The 27205-nt window shown below is 41.2% G+C and overlaps 1 protein-coding gene across 11 annotated transcripts in view; it reads right to left on the bottom strand.

Annotated features, from left to right (window-relative positions):
• Window positions 1–26859, bottom strand: part of KANSL3 (KAT8 regulatory NSL complex subunit 3) — a 43817-nt gene extending 16958 nt beyond the window's left edge. For 3 of the 11 annotated variants that reach the window (XR_005365798.1, XM_038551141.1, XM_038551142.1), the window contains exons 1-11: window positions 26365–26533; window positions 25424–25688; window positions 22177–22347; window positions 13035–13125; window positions 12708–12893; window positions 4385–4516; window positions 4026–4142; window positions 3683–3784; window positions 3503–3574; window positions 2088–2162; window positions 1751–1908 (exon numbers count right to left, since the gene is read on the bottom strand). Coding sequence is in view for 10 of the 11 variants with exons in the window: in XM_038551141.1 (XP_038407069.1) it covers window positions 1751–1908; window positions 2088–2162; window positions 3503–3574; window positions 3683–3784; window positions 4026–4142; window positions 4385–4516; window positions 12708–12893; window positions 13035–13125; window positions 22177–22347; window positions 25424–25638 (1319 nt within the window). In the remaining variant the exon portion in view is untranslated. The other 8 variants (XM_038551139.1, XM_038551138.1, XM_038551140.1 and 5 more) reach the window with 8 other exon arrangements.
• Between the last annotated feature and the right edge of the window lie 346 nt (window positions 26860–27205).

Genomic DNA, 27205 nt, shown 5'->3' with positions numbered 1-27205 from the left:
CTCATCTTACAGATGAGGCCAGCAAGTCCCAGAAGTTAAGCAGTTTTTAGCATGGTTCTTAGCAAAGCAAGTACACACGTAGTCAGCTCATAAAACCAAACTAAAGACTAAATCGAGGTCTCCTAATTCTCAGGACAATACCCACGCACCTTGCAATCACGTTTCATAAGAAGCCTCACACTATAACTCCCACTAAGGTATTCTAACCTCTCATGTTCCCTCACTGCCACGCAACACACACACACACACACTACACACACACACACACGAACACACACATATCTATCCTATAGATAAGAATGTCTGAATAACCAACAAAGACAATGTATTTACAAAAAAATATTGCCTTGAACACCGAAGAATTAGATTCTAGGCCCACAAAAAAATGGCCAAATAACAAAAACCAGGACTTCTCTAAACATCTTTGGCTAAGAAACTGACAAGATAGGTAGGAGCAGGTACTTGCTTTAAGCTCACTAGCTAAAGCACACAAATGAAATTAAGCTCTAAGATTGAGCATATTAAAACAAAACAAAACAAAACAAAACAAAACAAAACAAAACAAACAAAAAAACCACGAAGCCCAGGTGCCCGGGTGGCTCAGCGGGTTAAGCATCTGCCTTCGCTCTGGTCAAATGATCCCATGATCCTGGGATTGAGTCCTACATCAGAGTCCTTGCCAGCAGGGAGCCTGCTTTCTCCCCCTCTCCCTCTCTCTGCCTGCCACTCTCTCTGCTTGCTCTCTGTCAAATAAATAAACAAAATCTTTTTTAAAAAAGGAAGCCAACAAATGTCACCACCTATTTTTCAGTACATTTCACGAAATCATCATTAAAGACCCTACAGGCAGCCCGTCTTGTAAGGAGCCAGCAGCCATCTCAATGACCTAAGATGCCCATTCTAAACTCCAGCTGTTTTTATTCCATAATATATAAAAGGATGTTTAATACAAATGAAACCTATGTTCATATACATCTTCAGTAAGATACAAAATATAAAGAAATGCCTACTCCAGTGAAAGCACAATGACCAAAACTGCATTCACTATTTCAAATTATCTCCTTCCCACAGAGTAACTACTAACTGCAAACGGAGATATAGTAACTTGACAATGGAGAAACCTGGAAGATGCCACCTTCACACATAACACCAGTGATAAGACATATCAACAACATGTATCCCCAGGGAGGATTCACTGAGGGCTTATCATTTCTGGCATTTCTGCCAAAAATGCTATGCTCAACCTAATCACACACACACACACACACACACACACACACACAAAAAGTCAAAAACCTAAATTGAGAGACAGCCTACAAAAAAACTGGCCAGAAGTCTTCAAAATGTCAAGATCATGAAAGACCTAGGAATATTACCAAACTCAAGGAGACAAGGCAACTAATAACAACATGTGATCCTGGATTGGATACTGGACAGAGAAAGGACATTAGTGGGGCAATTGATAGTATCTGTGTCTGTAGATTAGACAATACTATCATACAATGTTAATATCCTCATTTTGATAATATACTCTGATTATGTGAGATGTTAACATTTGGGAAATCTGAGTTAAAGGTACCTAAGAATTTTTTGTACTGTTTTTGCAACTTTTTAGAAATCTGAATTAGTTTAATATGTAAAATGGTTTCCCCTTTCAAAGAAGATTTAGTATCTAATTATATTACCACTTAATAGGCATTCCTCCAACACTACAATATGGCTCTCTCACAGTTCTGGGGAAGCTACACACCTGAGATTATCATCAGCTCCCCCAACCACCACCAAGCTGTTCTCAGCCCGAATCTTCTCTCGGAAATCCTCCATGGCTTCAGGATGACACTGTAAGGAATTCTGCCCAATGACAAAGAGGACTGGAGTCTTCATATCCAAGAGGGGATCATCCACATCCTGAAACATGTATAGTTTTTATAATCAGCCAGTTCCTATTCACTGAGCACTGACCAGGCAAGTCTGCTGAGGGGAGTCAGCTGGGCAACTATAGTCATTAAGCACCAATTTGTGCAATGCACACCCCCCCTTATTCTCACCAGCCACTGACCCAGTAATCAGCTGCACTCCATGCTTACCCCTCTGGGACCATCCACGGTAAGTAAAGGAAACCCAAGGCAGACAACCGCAGTGACATACTCCATCACTGACACCTAGAAATAATACAATAGTTTGTCTAAAGGTCAAATGACTTTACTGTAGCTACACCATACCCAGAGTCCAGAGGTGGTCCAGACTTATCAGCTAGTCCCCATCTCTTCCTCCCCAGTACTAATCCCCAGGAGAACCAGCCAGTGGCAGCAGTAAGATCATAAGACACAAGATGGAGCCCTGAGAGAACCCCAGCAGAGGGCTGAACCACAGGACGGGAAGTTCAATGCTTCCATCCTATTAATTCCTATACTTAAGTCCTCCTATTCACTTTTCTCTCCAGTGATAGCAAATGCAACCAGGAGAGCACAAATGTTGCTCTTCTCCCTTAAATGAAGAAAATCTATTCCTTTTTAATTTAATGGTGAGCTCCTAGGCACCCCAAATTTGTTGGAGCAGTTGCTGACTGAATTCTGCTATTCCCAAGACCAGGGTGTAGAGGGAGGTAGCCTCCTTCCTCCAGTGGCCCTAGATGTCATACTTAACCACACCACATGAAGCAGTATAGGCTCCACTTACTTGATCCACTTGAGAATAGGGGCTTTGGACAGGTCAGGAACACTTATGCAAACTAATGTACATATAAATGTATGTAAAATAATTAAGAAAGGTTCCTTGAGGTCTTAGAAAGGAACAGAATATGAATACAACATCAAATTCCAAAACTATTAAAATTTATGCCTGCTAGTATCTTTTTTTAAGGTAGGAGAATAGTACATACATTTGGGAGTGGAAGAGGAATATTTTTTTTCAGAGATATATGCTGAAATATATACAAATGAAATGTTTGGGATTTTCTTTATTATTAAGACTCCAATTTTATTTTATTTTTCAAGACTTTATTTATTTATGAGAGAGAGAAAGAGCATGAGCAGGGGGAGGGGCAAGGGAGAGGGAGACACAGACTCCCCACTGAGTAGGAAGCCCAACTCAGGGCTTAATTCCAGGACCCTGGAATCATGACCTGAAGCAGAGGCAGACGCTTCATCAACTGAGCCACCCAGGCGCCCTATTTGGGATTTTCTTCAAAATAATTAGAGGAGAGAGAAAGTGGGCAGGGGTAAGATGAAAAAACCTGGCCATGAGTTAACTGCTGGTAAAGCTGGGTGAGGGGCCCATAGGCTTTATTTTACATCTGTTCTCCTTTTAGGTTTCTGCTTAAAATTTCCACAATAAAGTTAGAAAACAAAGTTAGTCTTTTATGCTTTAAAATGCCATTTATATAGGCAGATCATCTACCACAGTGTCTGGAACATAAAAAAGGACTTAATGGTAGCAATCAGCAGCAATAGCCTATTATTCTATCCCAAGACAACTTCCAAATGAGATGGGAATTACTTACGTGACAGGCCACCAAAGCTCCTGTATTCCAACCAATCAAGATAATAGGTTTGTGGGGGAAATGGCTGTGAATCTTTGAGGGAAGAGAAAGAAGACAGTAAGACAGGAGGACATAGCTGGGTGCAAAACAAGCCCAGCATGCTGGGCATGCCACAGTGAATTGAAACAAGGGCACTCTCACCTCCAATACTTTGCTTCTCACTGCCCCAATCATATGCTCGAGACACTGCAGAACTCCGACCCCACTACCATTGTTCAGCAGATGGGTGGCTACAGGGATGACCTAAAGGAAAGAAAGTGCCAGCCATGCCAGCAGAGATAAGTTTCTAATCTTCTCTCAATTCTCCTTAACCTACCCTAAATCCCTTCAACTTTAGATAAGCACCATTCAAATTAAAAACAAAGAGTGGGGGGATGCTCAACACTTAAGTCCATCCATTTGGACCCCCTCCCACATTCCGTCGCCTCAGTCCTTCAAGACTCTACTCCAACCAGGAGATAGTTCCTCTTATTCCCACACATACCTTGCCTAAGCAGGACAGCTGAGACTGCCAGAAGCGGTGGCGGCGTGAGGTGGGAAACACGGAGCTAGAAGGCCCGGAGGAGGCAATGAGAATGAGAGGAGAGCCAGGGAGTTTGCTCTAAGGAAGAAGAACCCCAACAGAGAACCAGTGAGAGAGAGGTGTTACTCCACAAAATCCTAAGCATCCCAATACCTTTCTTATTCCAAACAATGCTAATTTCCTTATGAAACTATGCTAAAGCACTATATACAACCAGTTATTAATGGGAAAAGTTATTTATTATCCTCTTACTAAGGTTCTGAGACTGAATTCTAAAAATTTCATGGGCCATAGTTAAATTCTGAGCTCCTCTGACTTACTGGTTTGTTATGAGAAAGCACTCCCACAGCAGGATCCCAGGGCCTCTTCAGCAAGAGGGACAAGGCCTCAGCTCCTGCAGCCCCAGTCTTTGTGTTAGATGACACAAGCATCCGGTCAATCAAAGTAGGGATCTAGAAGCAAAAGCAAAGATGTTTCCAGTGAGAAGCAGGAGACCTACCCACTAGCAGGAATTGGGTGGGAGGAAAGAACCCCATTATGAGTCACAGACAGACTTCAACTAAGCCTTTCAAACTTTACTTGGGGGCAAAAGTACAAATAAGGAGATAGTTGAAAAGTATGCCTCCCATCATTAAAGGTAAATGGGTACAATCCTTTAGAAAGAAATCTGGTGATATGTATCAAGAGACTTAAATTTAGTGCTATCCCCTTCCCAAAGGATTCTACTTCTCAGAACTTTTCCTAACAAAATATATCAAAAATGGGCAGCCCCGGTGGCGCAGTGGTTTAGCGCCGCCTGCAGCCCAGGGCGTGATCCTGGAGACCGTGGATCGAGTCCCACGTTGGGCTCCCTGCATAGAGCCTGCTTCTCCCTCAGCCTGTCTCTGCCTCTCTCTCTGTGTCTCTATGAATAAATAAATGACATCTTTAAAAAAAAAAAATCAAAAATATACACATGGGGCTTGGGGCGGGTAGGGGTGTGTGTAAAAGACAAATTAATTCTCAATAATGATTAAGGAGAAAAAATAACCTAAATATATCTATAAGAGAATGATTAAGCAAGTTATCCATGTAACTAGGTATTAAGGTTAATTTAAAATATTTAAAAGAATCTGTAATAACATAGGGAAATAACTTTGCTAAAATGTTAAAGAAAAATAGAAAACATAAAAATTACCTCTACTCAGAAAAAATGCTATTAGAAAATATGCCAAAATATTAATAGTTATCTTTATGGAGTTATGGACAGCTTTTTTCTTTTTAGATTTCTGTATTTTCTAATATCCTCAATGAACATCAGTTGATTTTATAAATTTTTTTTAAAAATCTGCATTTTCCTCTAGAGTATTGCCTTCAAGCTTTGACACTTTAAAGAAATCTGTTCTTGTGCCCAAAATAATATTTCCTATGTACTGTGTGTACTGTGACTTATACCATATCCTATTTTTTACTAGAAAACGTGACCTCATAGATGTGTAAGTATAGGTTTTGGACATGCTGATGCTTACACTGAGAAGAAATATTTCTATGAAAAAAAAAGGAAGAAGAAATATTTCTGTGAATTCCATATTACCCACAAAAGGTCAAAGTGACCTAGGGGAAAGGAAAGATTTTCAAATGTTTAAAGGTAGTCTTCAGGGATCCCTGGGTGGCGCAGCGGTTTGGCGCCTGCCTTTGGCCCAGGGCGCCATCCTGGAGACCCGGGATCGAGTCCCACGTCGGGCTCCCGGTGCATGGAGCCTGCTTCTCCCTCTGCCTGTGTCTCTGCCTCTCTCTCTCTCTCTCTCTCTGTGACTATCATACAAAAAAAAAAAAAAAGGTAGTCTTCAGAAAAGCAAAAAAATTCTGAGAAAGTGGAGAATGAAAAGTACTATGGTGATGCAGGTTGTAAAGTCAGCCCATAGCTAATGCTATCCCCAACAGTGAAAATCTGAGAGCTTTTCCTCTAAGATCAGGAACAAGATAAGGATGCCCACTCTCACCACTTTTATGCAACACAGTAGTACTATTAGTCCTAGCTGGAGCAATTAGACAAGAAAAATAAAAGGAATCCAAATTAGAAAGGAAGAAGTAAAACTGACACTATTTGCAGATGACATATTCTATAGAGAAAATCCTAAAGACCTGACCAAAAAGCTTTTGGAACTAATAAACAAATTCAGCAAAGTTGCAGGATACAAAATCAATATATAAAAATCTGTTGCATTTCTGTACACTTGTATCAAACTAGCAGAAAGGGAAATTTAAAAGACAATCCTTCTTACAACTGGATCAAAAAGAAAAAATACCTAGGAATAAACTTAACCAAGGAAGTGAAAAACTATGCAATTAAAAATACAAGACATTAATGCAAGAAACTGAAGAAAACATAAATAATGGAAAGATATTCTGATATTCTGTGCTTATGGACTGGAAAAATACTGTTGGGGATCCCTGGGTGGCTCAGCAGTTTAGCACCTGCCTTCGGCCCAGGGCTTGATCCTGGAGACCCGGGATTGGGTTCCGCATCAGGCTCCCTGAATGGAGCCTGCTTCTTCCTCTGTGTCTCTGCCTCTCTCTGTGTGTCTGTCTCTCATGAATAAATAAATAAATCTTTAAAAAAAAAAAGGAAAAATACTGTTAAAAATGTCCAAACTGGGCAGCCAGGGTGGCTCAGCGGTTTAGTGCTGCCTTCAGCCCAGGGTGTGATCCTGGAGACCCGGGATCAAGTCCCATGTCAGACTCCCTGCATGGAGCCTGCTTCTCCCTCTGCCTGTATCTCTGCCTCTATCTCTCTGTGTCTCTCATGAACAAATAAATGGAATCTTTAAAAAAAAAAAAAAAATGTCCAAACTACCCAAAGCAATCTGCAGATTCAATGCATACCTATCAAAATTCCAATAGCATTTTTCACAGAAATAAAATAACATTAAGATTTGCATGGAACCACAAAAAAAAACCTGATTATCCAAAGCACGAGAAAGAACAAATCTGGAGGCATCACGCTCCCTGATTTCAGGCTATATTAACAACCTGCAGTAATCAAGAGTATTTTTATACATACACATAGATCAATGGAACAGAATAGAAAGCCCAGAAATAAAGTAACACATATATGGCATCTATGGTTAGTTAACTTATAATAGAGAAGCCAAGAATATAGAATGGCGAAATAAATGGTGTTGGGAAAACTAAACAGTCACATGCAAAAGAATGAAACTGGACCAGTACTTTACACCATACACAAAACTTAACTCAAAATGGATCAAAGACTTCAACATAAGACCTGAAACCATAAAATTTCTATAAGAAAACATAGGTAGTAAGCTCCTTGACATCTGTCTTAGTAATAAGTTTTTGAATCAGACACCCAAAGCAAAGGCAACAAAAGCAAAGTAAACTATTGGGACTACATCAAACTAAAAAGCTTCTGCATAGCAAAGGAAACCATAACAAAATGAAAAGGCAACCTACTGAACAGGAGAAGATATCTACAAATATCCAATAAGGGGTTAATACCCAAATTATATAAAGAACTCTTACAACTCAACAGCAAAAAAAATAATCCAATCAAAATGAAGATCTGAATAGACATTTTTCCAAAGATGACATACCGATAGCCCACAGACACATGAAAAGATGCTCAACATCACTCATCATCAGGTAAATGCCAATCAAAACTACAGTGAGAAATCATCTTACCTCTGTTAGAATGGCTATTAGGAAAAAGACAAGAAATACCAAGTGCTGGCAAGGATGCGAGATAAGGGAACACTTGTGCACTCTTGGTGGGAATGTAAACTGGTGCAGCCACTATGGGAAACAGTATGCAAGTTCCTCAAAAAATTAAAAACAGAACTACAATATGATTCAGCAATTCTACTTCTGGGTATTTACCCAAAGAAAATAAAAATACGAACTCAAAAAGATATATGCATCCATCCCCATTTTCATTGCAGCATTATTTATAATAGACAAAAAATGAAAACAACCTAAGTTATTTGAATGGATAAAGAAAATGGGGTGTATGTACACACACACACACAATGGAGTATTATTCAGTCATAAAACTGAAAAGAAATCTTGACATTTACTACAACATGTATGGATCCTGAGGGCATTATGCTAAGTGAAATAAGTTAGACACAGAAAGACACTGCATGATCTCACTTATATGTAGAATCTAAACTAAAAAAATAAAACAACAGCAACAAACTCACAGATATAGATAATAGATTGGTGGCTGCCAGAGGCAGGGGACTGGAGGTGGACAAACTAGGTCAAGGGTATCCAAAGGTACAATCTTACCATTTTAAAATAAGTAAGTCATGGAGATATGATATTCAGCATAGTGACTATAGTTAATATTGTATTGCCTATTTTTTTTAAGATTTTATTTTATTTATTTATTCATGAGAGACAGAGAAAGAGAGGCAAAGACACAGGCAGAGGGAGAAGCAGGCTCCATGCAGGGAGCCCGACTCAGGACCCGATCCTGGGACTCCAGGATCACGACCTGAGCCGAAGGCAGCGCTAAACCACTAAGCCACCTAGGCTGCCCTGTACTGCCTATTTGAAAGTTGCTGAGAATAGATCTTAAAAGTTCTCATCACAAGAAAAAAATTTGTTAACTATGCACAATGACACATGTTAACTAGACTCATTGTGGTGATCATTTTGGAATATATACAAATATCAAGTCATGTTGTACAGCTGAAACTAATAAAATGCTATATATCAAAAAGTTCAGGGATCCCTGGGTGGCGCAGCGGTTTGGCGCCTGCCTTTGGCCCAGGGCGCGATCCTGGAGACCCGGGATCGAATCCCACATCAGGCCTCCCGGTGCATGGAGCCTGCTTCTCCCTCTGCCTATGTCTCTGCCTCTCTCTCTCTGTGACTATCATAAATAAATAAAAAATTAAAAAAAAAAAAAAAGTTCAAAGACAATACAAGAAAATAAGCTGCCCAGGCAATGACAAGAATGGACAGTAATACTATTTTAAAAAGAACAAGACTAAAACGATTTCTCCCTGAGAAATTAAGGGGGAATATATCATCAGACTACCTCAGCTTAATTCAGGAAACAAATGTTCATGCCACAGCTGCTGTTACAAGGCACCAGGCTTATAATCTATGAGGGGTAAGGAAGACAGACACACAAATAACAAAAGAGGCTATTAATAAGTGCCAGAAAGAAAGAGAAACCGCACACTGCTGATTCAAACCATCTGACAGAGGAGGAGAAAGTCAAGAGGCAATTTTCCTCTGAAGATGCAGCATGTGAAATGAGATGTGCTCTGCAGAATTCCAAGAGAACATGGGGAAAATGCTTTCTAATCAGACACTAGACACTAGAAAGAAGCAAGACTGTAGGGCTTATTCTTTGCAACTTATTCTGTAACTACAAGCCACTCAACACCTTGAGTAAGAGAATCTGATCTGAATTAGACTTCAAAAGCTTTTATCTGGCAGCAGAGTACAACTCTGAAACAACAAAGTCTTGAAACTCACTTTCCGCCAATACAGACTACTTAGAAATAATTAATCAATACCAACTTCTCTGCTTGGAGCTGGTAAACCAAGCCTCACTGGTCTTTCCAACACTGCATTCACTCTCAACAAAAAATTAAGAGGCTAGGGTGTATACCCTCTCTGCTCCCTTCACAATGGCTCTAATGCTGAAAGTAGCTGGCCCAAGAGCATGATCCCATTCACCTTCATTTCCATCCAACAGGTACAATTAAAAGGAAGTAAAAGACCTTTACTTTAAAAATTGTTAAGACATTAAAAAAAGAAATTAAAAATGACACAAGAAAATGGATATTCTATGCTTATGGATTAGCAAATTTAACATTGTTAAATGTCCATACTACCAAAAGCAATCTATAGATTCAACTCAATCCATATCAAAATCCCAATAGCATTTTTCAGAGAACTAGAACAAATAATCCTAAAATTTGTATAAAACCACAAAAGAGGGACGCCTAGGTGGCTCAATGGTTTAGCACCTGCCTTTGGCCCAGGGCGTGATCCTGGAGTTCCAGAATCGAGTCCCATATTAGGCTCCCTGCATGAAGCCTGCCTCTCCCTCTGCCTGTGTCTCTGCCTCTCTCATGAATAAATAAACAAAATCTTTAACAAATAAATAAAACCACAAAAGACCACAAATAGCCAAAGCAATCTTGAGAAAGAACATCAAAGCTGGAGGTATCACGTCCCAGAATTCAAGATATACTACAAAGCTATAATAATCCAAACACCATGGTATTAACACAAAAACAGACACATAGATCAATGGAACAGAATGGAGAACCCAGCAACAAACCTACACTTACACGGTCAATTAATCTATGACAAAGGAGACAAGAATGGGGAGAAGACAGCCTCTTTAATAAGGAAATGGTAGGGCCGCCTGGGTGGCTCAGCAGTTGAGCGTCTGCCTTGGGCTCAGGGCGTGATCCTGGAATCCCAGGATCGAGTCCCACATCGGGTTTCCTGTGTGGAGTCTGCTTCTCCCTCTGCCTGTGTCTCTGCCTCTCTCTTTGTGTCTCTCATGAATGTATAAATAAAATCTTAAAAAAAAAAAAAAAAAAAGAAATGATGTTGGGAAAACTGGACAGCTACATGCCAAAGAATGAAATTGGACCACTTTCTTATACCATACACAAAAATAAACTCAAAATGGATTATAGACCTGAATGTGAGATCTGAAACCATAAAACTCCTAAAAGAAAATATAGGCAGTAACCTCTTGGACATTGGTCTTAGGCAACATATTTACAGGTACGCCCCTAGGGCAAAGGAAACAAAAGGAAAATAAACTATTGGGACTACACAAAATAAAAAGGTCTTGCACAGCAAAGGAAACCATCAACAAAATGAAAAGGCAATCTCTTGAATGGCAGAAGATATTTGCAAATGATATATCTGATAAGGAGTTAATATCCAAAATATGTTAAGAACTTATGCCACTTAACAACAAAATAATCCAATTTAAAAAATGGGCAGAGGACCTAATAGACACTTTTCCAGAGGGCATATAGATCGCCAACTGACACATAAAAAAATGTTCAACATCACTAACCACAAGAGAAATGCAAATCAGGGGATCCCTGGGTGGCTCAGCGGTTTAGCGCCTGCCTTTGGCCCAGGGCGCGATCCTGGAGTCCCAGGATCAAGTCCCACGTCAGGCTCCCGGCATGGAGCCTGCTTCTCCCTCCTCCTGTGTCTCTGCCTCTCTCTCTCTCTATGTCTATCATAAATAAATAAATAAATCTTTAAAAAAAAGAGAGAGAAATGCAAATCAAAACCACAAAGAGTTACCACTTTATACCAGTAAAGATAAGAAATAACAAGTGCCAGCAAGGATGTGGAAATAAGGGAACCCTTGTGCACTCTTGCTGGGAATGTAAATTGGTGCAACCACTGGGGAAAACAGTATGGAGGTTCCTCAAAAAATTAAAAATAGAATTACCTTTTGATCCAGTAATTCACTACTGGGCATTTACCCAAAGAAAATGAAAACACTAATTTGAAAAGATATATGCACTCTATGTTCACTGCAGCATTATTTATAATAGCCAAGATACGGAAGCTACCAAGTGTCCATCCATAGATGAATGGGTAAAGATTACGTGGTTTATATACACAATAGAATACTACTCCCACCATAAAAAAGAATGAGATCATGCCATCTGCAAAAACATGGATGGATCTAAAGGATATTATGCTAAGTGAGGTAAGTCAAGGAAAGACAAATACCATATGACTCCATTTCCATGTGGAATCTAAAAAATAAAACAAGTAAACAAACTAAAAAACAGAAACAGATTCATAAATACAAAGAACAAACTAGTGGTTGCCAGAAGAAAGAGGGTTGGGGGGATGGGTGAAATAAGTGAAGAGGATTAAGAGATACAAACTTCTAATAATGTCACAGAGATGAAAAGTACAGCATAGGGAACAGTTAATAATATTGTAATAACATTATCTAGTGATAGATGGTGACTACGCTTACTATGGTGAGCAAGGAGTAATGTAGAGAACTGTCAAATCACTATATTATACACCTGAAAGTAATAAAACACTGTATCTCAACTATACTTAAATAATAAAAATTAAAAATAAATTTAAAAAAATTTAGCGATAAACAACCAAAGTATTCATTGTGAACTTGATAATCTAAGAAAACAAGAGTCTGTCAGTAGAGGAACCACTCCTGAGAGCACAGCCTAGAGTGGACAGTGCTGGAAATCTTCCCACCCCACAGCCCTGTACTCGGTGAACACCTAAGTCTGCTTCTGTCCTCATTTTCAACATGTCTCCCTGGTAAACCCTTCACCTTCCCCATGATAATTCAATTCTTTTCTCACCTCACCTCAGAGGTGACTCAAACCACAAGCTGCAGGGCTGGAGAGGCTAAAAGTACATTTTGGTTTTCAGGCCTCACACTTCATCCTGGAGACAGCAGGGCTAAAGACGTTTACACCAGACAAAACGTAAAATGATACCATGTCTCCTATTTTTAATAGCAAAGCAAACCTGTTAGCTTCAGTCATGTCCTCCAGGCTGACCAGGCAGTGACCTTGCCCAACCCCACTTTCTGAACCTACAGCAGAGGCTGGCCAACCTAGGACAAGGCGCAGATGCCAGTCATAACCTTACCTTCCCTTTGAGTGTCTGCAAAGCATCTAGGTAGGCGGCCAGCATGGGCAGACTCAACGTCTCCACCAGGGTGGTATGCAGCCACTGGATCAGCTTGGTGTCCCAGCTCACACTTGCCAGAGCCTGCCGCACTCTCCTCGCACACTTGTCCACAGCAACACGGCGCAGCACTGGCTCATTGCAAGCCTAGAAGATGTAAGTGAAGTGGTAATACATGAAGGCCACCTTGTTAATAACTGGGGCAGGTGGCAAGGGAACAACGAGTTAGTCAGCCAGTAAGGCTAAACTAGGGAGGGAACACCATGGGGCCATTTTCTGGAGTCTTACCCCTTCATTGGCCAATCGGGCAAGGCGGTCAGACTGCAGGGCTTTGAGGATCTTGTTAAATAGCTTGTTCTGGGCCATTGTCCAACCAGTCCTATAAGAGAAACTCAGAGGAATTAAAGTCAAACATCCGGACACTCCTCATGCATGTACATTGTACAAAGATGTTTTCTGTCCACAATATGAAACAATATAACTCAAAGCAGCTTAATGCAAGACCACTGAGCTAAAGCACAACACCTAGATTTTGGTCCCAATCCTGTCCATAAGTCACTTGAGCATACATTTGTATTAATATATACACAAGTCAAAACCAGTTATGAATGAAGTTTTTTACAGTGCTAGCAAAGCTAATTATTTATCTAGAGGCTAAAATAATCCATTAATAAAAAATAGCATGGTACCACTGCACAGATGTATTTGAATTTTACAAGTTTAATATTTCACATAAAAAGACAGGATAAACAAGCATTTCAATGTACTAAAACCTCAGACTAAGAGGCCTATTTAAATTACATTTAAGAATATAAACAGGAATATAACAAATGAAGCTTTTCCCTAATACTGCATCCCATACTACTACTCTCCCTTTTCCATGTATTATTTTTTATATTTTTCTGTATACTACACAATTAACAAATTTCCTTTTGAATGCTCTGTTCCATATAAGTTAACACTGTACCATCCCCTCATGACACTGGCATACACACTTCTACTTTGATTAGGGAAGGCTTTGTGTATCCTCCTCCAATTCAGCAGTAAACATCCACAATTAGAAACTAGTTCTACCGCTTTTGTTCCCACCTCATCACACCTAGTACAGTGCAAGGAGCTTATTTAAGTCTCCCCTCAGCCCACTCCTGGCAATCTTAACGACTCTAATACTCCAACTCTGGACAGTAACCTTTCTAAAGAGACTAAGAAAAGGTAATAGAATATGCTCAATTAATATATGTTTATCAACTCTCCCTACCACACACACACACAAAGCTAGTGATTAAGTTACCTTTAAAAAAACAATTTATGTGGATGCCAGACCCAAATGAGAACCTGGAATGAGATCATAGTAGCATTTCAATCAGTAAGGTTAAAGTAAATAGGGCTGAGACAACCACTACCCAATTGGAAAAAGAAAATCTGGACCCCTACGCATCACTCTTTACAGCAAAATAAATTCTAAGTAGAAAAGTTAAATATGAAAAAATAGTTACTAATAGGAAAAAGTGGTAAATACATACATACATATATATATATATATATATATATATATATATATATATATATATATCCCAGAGTGAGTAAAACTTTTCTAAATATGACGTAAGACCTAAAAGCCATAAAAAAAAAGATAAATGTTAAAGATACAAAGATAGGGAGGGCTAGGGCCTAGGTGGCTCAGGTTATGATCCCAGGGTCCTGGGATTGAGACCTGCATGGGCTCCCTGCCTAGCAGGGTGCCTGCTTCTCCTTTTCCTCCCTACTTGTACTCTCTCACTATCTGTCTCTTTCTCTCAAATAAATAAAACCTTTAAAAAAATAAAGATATGAAGATAAAAATTTCAAACTTCTACAAAGGAAAAAACTAAACTATTATAAAGTCAAAACACAATGGAAAAATAACTGTCATTTCATCGAAATAGAAAAAGTCACCAGAAAATTAGTGAGAAAATGATAAAATATTCAAAACAAAAACAATGGGCAAAGAACATGAAAAGGCAATTCACACAAAAAAATTAGTCAACTCCCTCCAAAATCAAACATGCAAATGAAAATCATAAAACATTATTTTTCACCTATCAAATGGGTAAAATTAATTTAATACTCTGTACTGTGAGAGTATAGGAAAACAGGTCCCTCCATACTTTGTTGATGGAAATATAAATTAGTACAATCTTTTGGAAAGTCAATTTGGAAAATCAATTCTGGGGAAAAAAAATCAATCAAAATAACCTAAGGCAGATCATGTCACTCTGCTCAAAGGCCTTTCATGGCTCTACTTCAATAAGTTACAAGCATGTCCCTCCTTGCAGTGGCCTATCTGGACCCTACTGCCTCTCTAACCTGATCATCCATGACTGCCCCTGACTCCCTGAACTTCACCACATTGCCCCACCCTACCTGACACACATACCCTATATGCTTCCACAACACAGACTAGGCCCTGGCCATCCATTCCTTCTACCTGAGACCATGGCTCCCTCTCCAATCTCTTTCAGGTCGCTGCTGAAACATTCATTACCTTCTACTGAGGCTTCTCCTGACTCACTCTTATTTAAAACTACCAATACCCAGATTCCTTAGTCCCCTTTCCAGCCGTGTGACCACCTCCTACTCTACCCATTTTACTTCTTTGTTTAGTGTGTCTCCCTTTGCTACAAAGTAAAGTGCAACATGGCAGGGATTTTTGTTGGTTTTAAGTGTTATATCCCCAGAATGTAAAACCGTGCCTAGCACACAAAAGACACTTGAACATCTGCTGAAGAATAAATAAATGGATGAACTGTAAGCATTATGCATACTATATTCCAAGTCCTGTAAACGGCTGAGTGCAGACTCCAACCCTTATACTCCGTACCACAATAAGCACTGAGCAGGAGAGAATGCTGAAACATGATCCAGGCTCAACTGTAAACTTAGCCCTTCACCGTGCCTGGGTGGGCAAACTGAGGGAAGCTACTTGAAACACCTTCAACAATCTCAACTTCTCTTATAACAGACTAGTATCCTTCCCATCATACACCACCAGCAAGATACCCTCTTTTTTACAGGTCATCTAAGAATACGAGGAACATGGCCAGTAAATATGCAGATGGAAGACAAATTACCCTGTTATTCACTTTCTGCAACTATCCTACTGTCCTTAGAAAGAGTAAATACCCTCTAGAAAGGGACAAAGTTAACAGGCCTTCATTTCCTCTGTAAAATAAAATCTCTCCCTATTACATCTCCAGTTTCACAACTGACTACAGTTACACAATCCAAGAGAATACTACCTAGGAGTCCAGATTAACCAGGTCTGCAATAAAGAACCGGCTATGTGTCCTCAGTCTCCTTGACTATAGAATAGATGTGGACGACATGGCCTCCAAGGTGGCTTCCAGCAACCAAAAACTCAGGTAGTTATGATTACCGACGGGAACAGAAGTTGTAAGAGAGCAGCTGGAGTCCACGATGGAGAATTCAGAAGCAGCCTCTATCTTCAGTAACTATCCTTGCTACAGCTGAATCCCTTAACCCCCCAAGCCTCCTGCCTTTTCATAACCCCTTTGTGAGGTACTAAAGGCAGACTTAGGTTTTGTGGAATTGTCCTTTTTCTTATTTTCCTCTCATTCTCTTGGTTTAATTCCTGGTATTTCATCGGGATTTAGTCAGTTTTTGTTATGGTTTGGTATTTCAGAGATTTCTGACTTGAGAGGTGGGAAGAAGCTTCAACTCAACATCGGGACTCCGGATACCTTGGGATCAGCTGCTTGTAGGGACAAGCAGCTCCAGCCTATTGGTTTTCAATCTCATTTGCCTTCACATTACTTAAATACACAACACATGGACATGAATAGTCGCTTTCTCAAGTATACCGATTCTCAGGTGGGCTTGGAAATCCAAGGATCTATTTCCATATTAACACACCTCTTTGTTTTTAATGCCTGGTTCTACCCTACTGGTGGGCATTTAGGTTGTGTCTCTTTTATTGCTTTATAAACAGTTGCAGTGACCACCCTTCCTTTCCCCACCATACACACATCTGTCTACATCTTTACACGGGCATGCAAGTATCTCTGTAGAATAAATTTCTTGAAGTGAAAATGAAAGATCAAAAGCTATCTGTGTCGAAAATGTCTAATTTCCAGTTCTGTGAAAATAGTATGAATAAAGAAACTGCAACACCTCAAAAGTGTTATTACACTGTATCCTCACCTCTGGCAATCATGCTCACTTTTAATCAAATAGGTTAAGGAATGAATACAATTTCTTCATGTTCAACAATCTCATGCTTTCTCAAAGTCTATCAATCATGTTGCAAACTTTAATTCCAAGGACTGAGAATGAGGTATAATTTATTTACAAGGCACCAACAGCATTTCCAAAATTATCCTGTTCTTTATTATATAACAGGATGTTTTCTCTATTCTTTTTTACTCTGTATTTATTCTAAAACCCAAAATGATGGAAGCAAGAAAAATGATGTGAACAAAATGGGAGGGGGGCTAGAAAGCTACTTAGAAATTACTACGATACACCAATGACAGCTGAAATTAAATTGAAAAACCACAATGTTGAAAGTCTAAAATCCCAGAAAAAGTTCTTAGGATTGTTGCTAGATACATAACAAAGTGACTCCAAGAACTGAAACGTGTTCTCTATATTTTGTCAGCTTCGTGGGAGGCTGGAAAATTAAGTGGGCAGAAAAAAAATGATCTAACCCAAGATTAAGATAAAGAGCATGCAAAAGATATAATTAAGGAAAAATTTAAAAACAGGAGACAGAATTTTAAATACAAGTCTAAACAGTCAAATAGCTGATGGGAACTGTGGTGAGTCAATGTGTTCCCCCCCACCTAAACCAATTCAATTTTCATGAGTGCAAAGGTGCCTTTTCTTCATTTCTTAGATGAGATCAGATAATCTCATATTCCCCCTGCTTTGATAGAACCTGACTGATGTCTGACCTCTGGCTCATTGTATCCAAAGCAGCCAAAGTCACACTGGTCCCAAAAAAAGCCAGATATTTTCAAAGGCAATTGTTCTTTCTCTGATACTGTTACAAGGGAGACTAATTCAGTATTAAAATGTCTAAAGGATTTAACTCGAAGTCAAACTGAGAGAGAGAAAGAACACTGGAAAGACTGAATAGGCCACATTTATTTTTTACATATAATTCCTTGCTTAGACAGTAGGAGAAAGGAAGAAAGGAAGGGGGGGAAGGGAAAAACAACTCAAAGATCTCTGACTCAAAATTTCGAACATCCAATCTAAAATTAATACACAGATAGATATATACAATACTGAGAGATATAATTAGAGCAAATTTTAAAACAGAGAGCAATTTTTCTTTGGCTGATTTCAAAAGTTCTGAATTTTAAAATAAGACAACCTGCTTAAGGACAATAGATACTTTTACTGAAATGCTGGGAATGTCCTAAAATCCATTTGACCATGCTGAGAAATATCATGTGTCAGGAGTATTTTGTTAAATATCTTTCAAAAGCTATGCATCTGAGGCACCTGCGTGGCTCCATCGGTTAAGCGGTTAACCATCTGCCTTTTTTGGCTTGGGTCATGATCCCAGGGTCCTGGGATCACCTGGAATCAGCCCGCATCAGCAAGGAGCCTGCTTCTCCCTCTCCCTCTGCCCTTCCCCCTGCTTGTGCTCTCTCTCTCTGTCAAATGAATGAATAAAATCTTAAAAAAAAAAAAAAAAAAAAAAAAAAAAAACCTGTGCATCTAATTAAACTTGGAATTTCACAAACATCTGGGGAAAAAAAAAGCCAGTCCAACTTCCTCAGAACAGTGCTATACCAGCAAATATAAATCATTTTCAAAGGTTCTACAAGTCACATGACTTTGACATGCAGACACAAGAGCATGATCTAGACCAGAGGTCAGCAAACTTTTCCTTAACAGACCAGAGTGTAAATATTTCAGTTTGTGGGCCACATAGTCTGGGTTACAACTATTCAACTCTATAGGTATAGCGCTAAAGCAAACACAGACGATACTTAAATAACGTGCATGGCTGTGTTCCAGTGAAACTGTATTTATGGACACTGAAATCTGAATTTTATGGGTCTTTTAAATTTTTTCAACTGTTCGTAGCTCATGGGCCATAGAGAAACAAGCAATGGGTCAAATTTGGCACATGGACCACAGTTTGCCAACCCCTGATCTAGGCAATTAAATCAGGCACAGAAGAATATTTAAACTGTTTTACAAAATATTAGGCATTACTAGAGAAAGAGTCAGTTAGGGGTAGGAGGGGGGCCTTCATTATCTATACACAGAAAGCTATATAAAGGCAGTTTCTACTAAAATAATTCAAGAGGGGGGGAAAAGGCTTTGACAGAAAATTAAATTTCTGACTCTACTGATAGATCAGTAACTTCTAAAGAAAAACAGATTTCTAGGGCACCATCCTACAGCCCATGAGTTCTTGATGTGGGAAACTGTAATTTTACAGGATTTTATACAGGAAGAAAAGAAGCAGCAATTTAACAATCAAGTCAAGGGAAAGAATGGCAACAAGATGATTATAATCAGAGCAGAGGGAACTAACTGCAAGCTCTACACAGGCTACACATCCAGGATTCGGGGACAAGGTCATAAAATGGTGACCTCTGAAATTGAAGCCAATAAGTATCATCAAATAATGAAATTAGCTGTGTGCAAAAGTGACCTACCTGAAGAGATGGTTTGTAAGCCTGTTGCTAATGAGAGGACTCCTCCAAAATCTCATCAGACACTAAAAAACAAATAATCTGAGATAAACTGAGCGCTAATTAATCATATCAATCTGTGGCAATGTCATAACAGAAGGATGGAAGGTCCACATGGAGAAAGACAAGCCAAAGATAAGACTCTGTCAGTGTTTCTCTGCAGGCCTGGGCAGGTGATGGTGTGCCCTGGCCTACTCTGTGAGCCCATCTTGCTTTGAAGAAAGATGGGTGCTTCCAGCTGCCTTGTTGAAGGAGGGTGCCTCCAGGGCAGACTGTCCACTCACCACCCACTTCTGGAACAGAATAGCTTCCCAGACTCTCCTACTGAGAACTGATGCTCTGGCCAGGCCACCCCAGTGTCTCATCTGCCTTGCAAGGTTATTTCTCTTCTTATAAATTAAGAATCAAATATTCATATGCATTAAGTCTCTGATGACTTTGTTAAGTATGAAAAGTCCCCAAAAACCTCTTAATCATGACCATGGGTGAACAGATAAAAAAAACCTCATGCAATTCTCCCACACGGTTTCATAAATTGCAAACTGAGGACAAGGCAATCAGTACCACCACAAAGGGATACATAATGGTGTGAGGCCACCTTGTTCAGCCACCATTACTGGTCTCTCTTTTTAAGAGATGTGCCCTTAAAGAGAGGATACACAGCCAAGAACACTGAGCTCTGGAGTCAGACAGCTTGTTTTGAACAAATTCCTGCTCCATCATTTCCTAAACTAAGGTTTCTTAAATTCCCTGAGCTCAGTTTCTTCATCTTATAAAATAGAGACAAAGAAGGGATATAGCTCAGAGAATTATTGTGAGGATTAAAGGAAATAATGCATATGAAGTACATGACACAATGCCTGGCACCTAGAAAGCACTCAACAAATGGCAGTTCGTTTTTGGTACTACCATTGTCACTATTTTTTATTATTATTAACTATAACAATGGCAATAAATTATTTTGCTGCATTCATTGACTCCGGTAATACTCTAGTAGTTAATCTTCATTCACAGCGGAAGTTTCCTTCTTTAGCTGAAGCTCTGGAGAGCATTTCCTCTTCTTTGGGCACAACATTAATTCCAACTCAAGACTGCAAACAACTTCACAAGCTCTTCACCCAGATGCAGAACTGCTCCTCCTTCAATAGCGACTACCTTCCTCACACAAGCATACCTGTTTAATCTCACTCCTCACTTCTGACCAGGCTCAACAACCATGCCAATTGCCTCAAACCTCCTACCCTTCTTCCTAATTACCTCCTCCTCTTCCATTATTATAAAACAAGAGCTCTCCAACATTATGGCAAGTTTACCACCTACACACTCCTGATGTGAAGATTTTAACAATCCCTTACACAGTAGACAGAGCAAGAGCCATCAGGCAAATGCAAATTAAAGCCACTTTGCATCTTCTAGAATGGTAATAATTAAAAAAAAAAGAGGCAGACAATAACAAGTGTTGACAAAAATGTAGGAAAACTGGAACTCTCATACACTGCTGGTGGGAATGTAAAATGGTGTAGCCCCTTTAAAAAAAAGTTGGAAATTCCTCAAAAGCTAAACAAAGTTACCATATGACCCAGCAATTCCACTTTTAAATATATATGTAAAAGAACTGAAAACATATGTCCACAAAAAAATAAGTACACAGATGTTCATAGCAACATTATTCAAAATAGCCAAAAAGTGTTAGCAACTCAAATATCACAGATAAACAAAATGTGGTATATGGACACAATTTCAACAATAAAAGGGAATGAAGTATTTGACTCATGCTACAACATGAATGAACCTTGAAAACATTACGCTAAGTGAAAAAAAGCCAGACACAAAAGGCCACATATTGTATGATTCCATTTATATGAAACATCCAATAGGTAAACTTAAGAGTCAGAGAGCAGACTGGTGGTTGCCAGAGGATGAAGGGGTTGGGAGGAAATGGGTATGGGGTTTCTTCTGTGGATGACAAAAAATGTTCATCAAATTGACTGTGGTGGTGCATATACTAAAAGCCACCGATTGTACACATTAAACAGGTGAATTGCATGGTATGTAAGTTTTACCTTCATTAAGTTCTTATGCCATAAGTAAAAAATAAATGTGTGCCAAAGGATAACAAATGGGTCAGAGAGGAACGGGGGTCCTCTGGGTCGGTAGGAAGCATGGGAATAAAATCAGCCAACAGACTCATGAAAACTCCCTCAAAACCACAGACTGCAAATCTATTTTTAAAAGCCATTCAAATCAAACATCTGTTAGCTTTTCAAGTGACTCCAAAACATTTTCATTACTCTAGTTATAGACTATATAAATACAGTAACTTAGAAATGTACTCTTATTTAATGGCTTGTTTGTTTATAGTCTGGCTAACTCCAAAATCATAACCTCTAATATATGAGATACAGAACTAGTCATACTAGTCACATTTAATTCACTTACTTATTCAACAAACATTTATTATATGCCTACTACGTGCCAGGCAGTGTCCTAGGTGTCAGGGATGCAAAGATGGCTGAGACACAAGCCCTCCTCTCCAGCACCTCACTGCATCCTGAGCTGAGTTATAACAGAGTTAAGAAAACATTCTGACACCTGTGGCTACAAATGAAGTAAGCTCCTAATAGATGTGTTTCAATGAAGATGATGATATAAAATATTTACAATGCAATGACCATTAACCCTGTAGTGACTAGTCCTCCAGAGCAGCAGCCTACCTGTTGACATGCTCCTCCCAATCCTCTGGTGGAGGAGGGGCATCTGCATCCGTCCTGGCGAAGATGACATGCCGTTCACACTCATTCATCACGCTGCGTGCCTTCTGATTGTCATAGAGCGGCACAGGGGTTGATGTGACTGTCTCCACATCTATTGGGACGTCTGATTCACTGTAAACAGGTGAGGAAATAGGACCAGGCCACACGTACTTCACACAACACAGGTGTTTAACGATCATCTGGTTGCCAAAAAATGACTCTTTAATATAATCAGCTTTAAAGTATGCAATAAGCACATTATACCCACAAGAAAATTATGATCCAAAGTCATCTTTCCCACACTTGTCTAGATCTCTGCCCTCTGACATGCTGTTATGTGCTGGGGGAATACAAAGTCATTTTAAAACAAGTGTAGGGATCCCTGGGTGGCGCAGCGGTTTGGCGCCTGCCTTTGGCCCAGGGCGCGATCCCGGAGACCCGGGATCGAATCCCATGTCGGGCTCCCGGTGCATGGAGCCTGCTTCTCCCTCTGCCTGTGTCTCTGCCTCGCTCTCTCTCTCTCTCTCTCTGTGTGTGTGTGTGTGACTATCATAAATAAATAAAAATTAAAAAAAATAAAATAAAACAAGTGTATATAAAAAAATGACAAATAGCTATTGATTTTAAAAGACAAAAATTTTCCATAAGCAAACAGATGACTGCCTAGATGTGCTTTCCAATACAGTAACTATAAGCCACAATGCAACTATTTAAATTAATAAAAATTAAGCAGAACTAAAAGTTCAGTTCCTCCATTACACTAGCTACATTTCAAGTGCTCAACAGACATGTGGCTAGCAGCTACCATATTAGCACAGATACAGAACATTTTTCTCATCCCAGAAAGTTCCGCTGAACAGTGTTCCTCCAGTTTTAAATTATTCATACAAACCTTCCCTTTCACTATCAAGTCAACTGGTAGCTAATTATATACTATAAAAGCATATGATTCTCTAAGACAGATCACCTGGAATGTATACACCTTAGTTATTTAACTCACTGTGTAAGGAGCCTAGAACAGAAACAAATAAAAATGGACATGTGATAGATCTTTCATATTTTAAAATGTTGTTAATGATATCCTAGCGCCATAAGGGCTGGGCTCTTCACTACACAAAAGTTAGTGCATGCCCATCAAAATGGTCGACTGGCTGTCTGCCAAACAGAGTTTTAACTTTTTGACCCCAATGATCTTATTGCATCTATTCCCAATAGTTGCAATAATTACATCATTATGAAATGAAGTAAAATAATGTGCAGCTAGATTTGGTGGTAGTTCAAAGAGCTGATTATCTTTTCTGGACCAGACATTGGACTAGGCCCTTGGACTTGTATGCCTAAAAGAAAACTCTGGATTTCACCTTTCCAAAACTATCCTCCACCCCCTAGGGGCCTCACTCCTGGTCTTCCCCAACTCAAGGCACTACTCAGCTACTCAAGCCAAAAATCTTACTCACCCTAATTTCACCGTTGCCCTTAACCCTGGCCTGTCTTTCCAATTCACCACAGGTATTGTTGCTCAACCTATGAAATATATCTCAAGGTTATCTTTTTTCTTCATCTGTACTATTCCTGCCCCTATTCAACCTATCATGATCTCTGGCCCCCATTACTGCAATGGTCTCCTAGCAGGTCTTCTATGTCCACTCCTGAGCTATATCTACTCAACAAAAATTCAAAGTGATATAAATCCAATCTCTAGTTTAAAATCCTTTAATGACCTCTTACCACTCTTAGCATCAAATTCCTATATGAGGTAGCCTCCACCAACTTCCCTAGCTCCCACTAACACCCTCACTACAAACCATATTCCAGACAGAATGACCTAAAAAGTCCCTAGAACATGCTAATTCCCATTTTCAGGACCTATACATGGAGATGGTTTATAAGAGGTAATAATTTTCTAAGTACTGAAATGAGCAAGTCCTCGGAATCTCACTTTAAGAAAACATCACAAACATCACAAACATCCCAACACAGGAGTTTCAATGTTAGCAAGAAGCTATAAAGGAGCTCTTGCAGTTATGCCCCATGCCAGAGGCATCAAGATTATGCTAGATTATCCCTAAAAGTCACAGATTCCCCTACCCTGTTACAACTAAAACAGCCAACCAAATACTGCCCTCATTGGGAAATAAAGTAAAACCAACTATTCTATTCTCATTTAAAACACACACATCAGGGGCAGCCTGGGTGGCTAGGCAGTTTAGCGCAGTCTTCGGCCCGGGGCGTGATCCTGGGGACCCGGGATCAAGTCGCGTGTAGGGCTCCCTGCGTGGAGCCTGCTTCTCCCTCTGCCTGTGTCTCTGCCTCTCTGTTTCTCTGTGTCTCTCATGAATAAATAAATAAAATCTTAAACACACACACACACACACACACACACACACACATATCATGGTACCTCTAGCTCATTAAGGCTCAATGGGAGGTAAAAAGAAGCAAAATACAAGATTTCTATTCACCAACAAACCTAAAACTTGTCCTAGAGGAAACATTAGACATTCGATTAGATTAAAACAAACAAAGAAAAAATCTCTTCCCCCCAAAAAAAGTTAACAAATTAAGGGCATGATTTGATCATCAAAATAGTATATATCAACTGATCTTGAAATAAAATTAGAATACCTTAAAGCTCAAAAGAAGTGCTAAACAAGCTGATTTAGGCCAAATGTAATTGTATCACATATTACACAGTAAGTTTATGAAAAAAATCCTTACCCTATAATGTAAGCCAGTTGAAAATACAATCACACCTAGGAAGGGTTAGTATCAACCCATGGGTGACAAGCTGAAAGCAAGGTCTTGGAAAAGCTCCTAAACTTTGCTGGGTGAAGCCAGGAAAAAGAAATCGCATTCCCTTAAAAAAGTCATTGTTGCCAGTGTTGGAGCAAGCCAGAACACTGGACTAAAAGAAAGGAGTCTAATCATGAGCGGCGATTTTTAAAACTCAATTCTTCAGTCTTTTTCTTCGCCAGCTAAATAATCCTCTTTCCATACAAGTCCTATTTACTATGGGGATACGTTGTTTGCTTTCCCAACTTGTTAGAGGTCTTGAATGCAGATGTCTACATTAGAGGCGGGATACCTGAAGTGAACATCCAAGGCCCCCATACAATCGCCCACAATAAAATCCTCTCTAATCCCCACCATCTGGTGACTGTCCAGTTAGGGCAAGGGCAGCCCTGGGGACAGAGAAGCCCAAACTCACATGGTACTTTCGTGCTGCCTCCGGGGAGTAACAAAGAGCATGCGCGTGGGGCGGGCACTACTGGCATCTGGGTGGGCACTCCATGGCTTGGCATAGCTATGATCCAGAAAAACCAGGTCCAGCTCCCGCTCGTGCACTGAAAGCTGAAAGAGCAGCGAGGTGCCCATGCGCCGCGCTGAAGTCTGGAAGTCCCTCTCCCCACCGCGGTGGGCCATGTCAGTAGAGGGCCAGCAAGTCAGAGAATGGGTATCTGCATGCTAGTCACCTGCAGCGAAAAAGTTTCGGTTTAAGTCCATTCAAAGATCCTAAATCTCTTCCAACCTAGAGTATCGAATATGCATGCTTCTCACTTTTGTGACTTTCTATCATTCGGAACTGGGTAATCCACTACGCCGCAGACCCTTGCCCATCATAGGAAGGGCTCCCGAGATCCCACACCACTCCCCCCTCCCCCCCAAAAAAAAAACTATGGGCGCCATAGGATCCTCCATATTCACTCTACAAAATTCAGCGTTTACGGAGAGCCCGCTGGCTCCACTGTTCACAAAGGCCTCACATGGACACATGCTAAACTTGCTTGGCCAGCACCACAAACTCTTGGGCGGGCGGGCGGGCGGGCAGCAGGCAGGGCTTGGGCAAACCACGGGACTCACAGACACTAATTCCCCCAGGACGGAGGGTCTCCCCCGCTCCGCGGCTTCGGCCCACCCCGACACCTTCGTGGAGCCAGCTCCGCGCCCGAGGGAGCACCCCCCCTACAGCAGGGCCTGGGCCTCTTTCGTAGGTTAAAAGTTTTGCAACTACTTTGTAATAGTCTAGAGTCCCCAAAACACGCCAACGAGGGCTCCTGCCCCGGGCACGCAGCAAAACGCGAAGCCAGGAGGCGCCCTGCCCCCGCCCCGGTGGATCGTCCGCGGCAAACCGCCCGGCGCCCCACGTACCCCTCGGGGTCTCGCCGCCGAGCCTCCAAGCGCCCCATCTGGCGGGCGGGGCTTATAATTCGCACTTTACGGACGGAGGCGCCAGCTCGGGGCACAGAAGCGACTCGGCCAAGGTCACCGAGAGTTCGCGACGAGGAGGAGCCGCCTCGCACCCGCCTCCCGCCCGCGTCACGGGCCCGGGCCCGGCCGGGCGCCCGCCTCACGGCGGCCCGCCTCTGCCCCCGCCGCCCGGCCCCGGGCTCTAGCCCCCAGCCCCCGCATGCCCCGGGAGCCCTGAAGCCCTCGCCCACACTCCCGCTCGCCCGGGCCGGGCCGCGACCCGCCCGAGCCGCCACCCCGCCGGGGCCGGCCCTGCCCTCACCCGCAATCGCCGGGCCGCGCGCTCGGCCCGGGCCGAATCCCTGCGCGCGTGCGCGTTACCGCCTCCACGCCCGGCGCCCCGCAAAACGCGGAAGCGGATTCCCTCCCGAGAAGGGTGGTGAGCGGCAAAACCCGGAAAGGGAGTGAGCGCCTGCGGCCCCAGGGGCGGGAAGAGGAGCGCCCGGAGGCGCGCGGCTCTCGAGCGCAGAAGTCCGCCCTGAATGCAGAGTCGAAAAGGCTCCTGCTGCTGAGGCGTCTGAGGGGGCAGTGCCGCTCCAGGTAGAGATCAGGCTCAGGGGGTTGGAATCTCAGCTCCGACCCGAAACCCCTTGGCTTTACGACCCCAGCAAGATCTCAGCGTCGCCCTCACCCCTGAATGTGCAAATACTTCCCCCCCGGGGGAGGGGCGGGGGCTGGGAGAATGAACTGGGTAATGCCCTACCTGTCAGGCGCACAAAGAGATCTCAGGATGGTGATTACC

Source organism: Canis lupus, chromosome 10 (assembly GCF_011100685.1).
Source record: "Canis lupus familiaris isolate Mischka breed German Shepherd chromosome 10, alternate assembly UU_Cfam_GSD_1.0, whole genome shotgun sequence".
NCBI lineage: Eukaryota > Metazoa > Chordata > Mammalia > Carnivora > Canidae > Canis > Canis lupus.
Note: the sequence above shows the minus strand (reverse complement) of the source record. Positions and strands in the feature narration are given on the sequence as shown.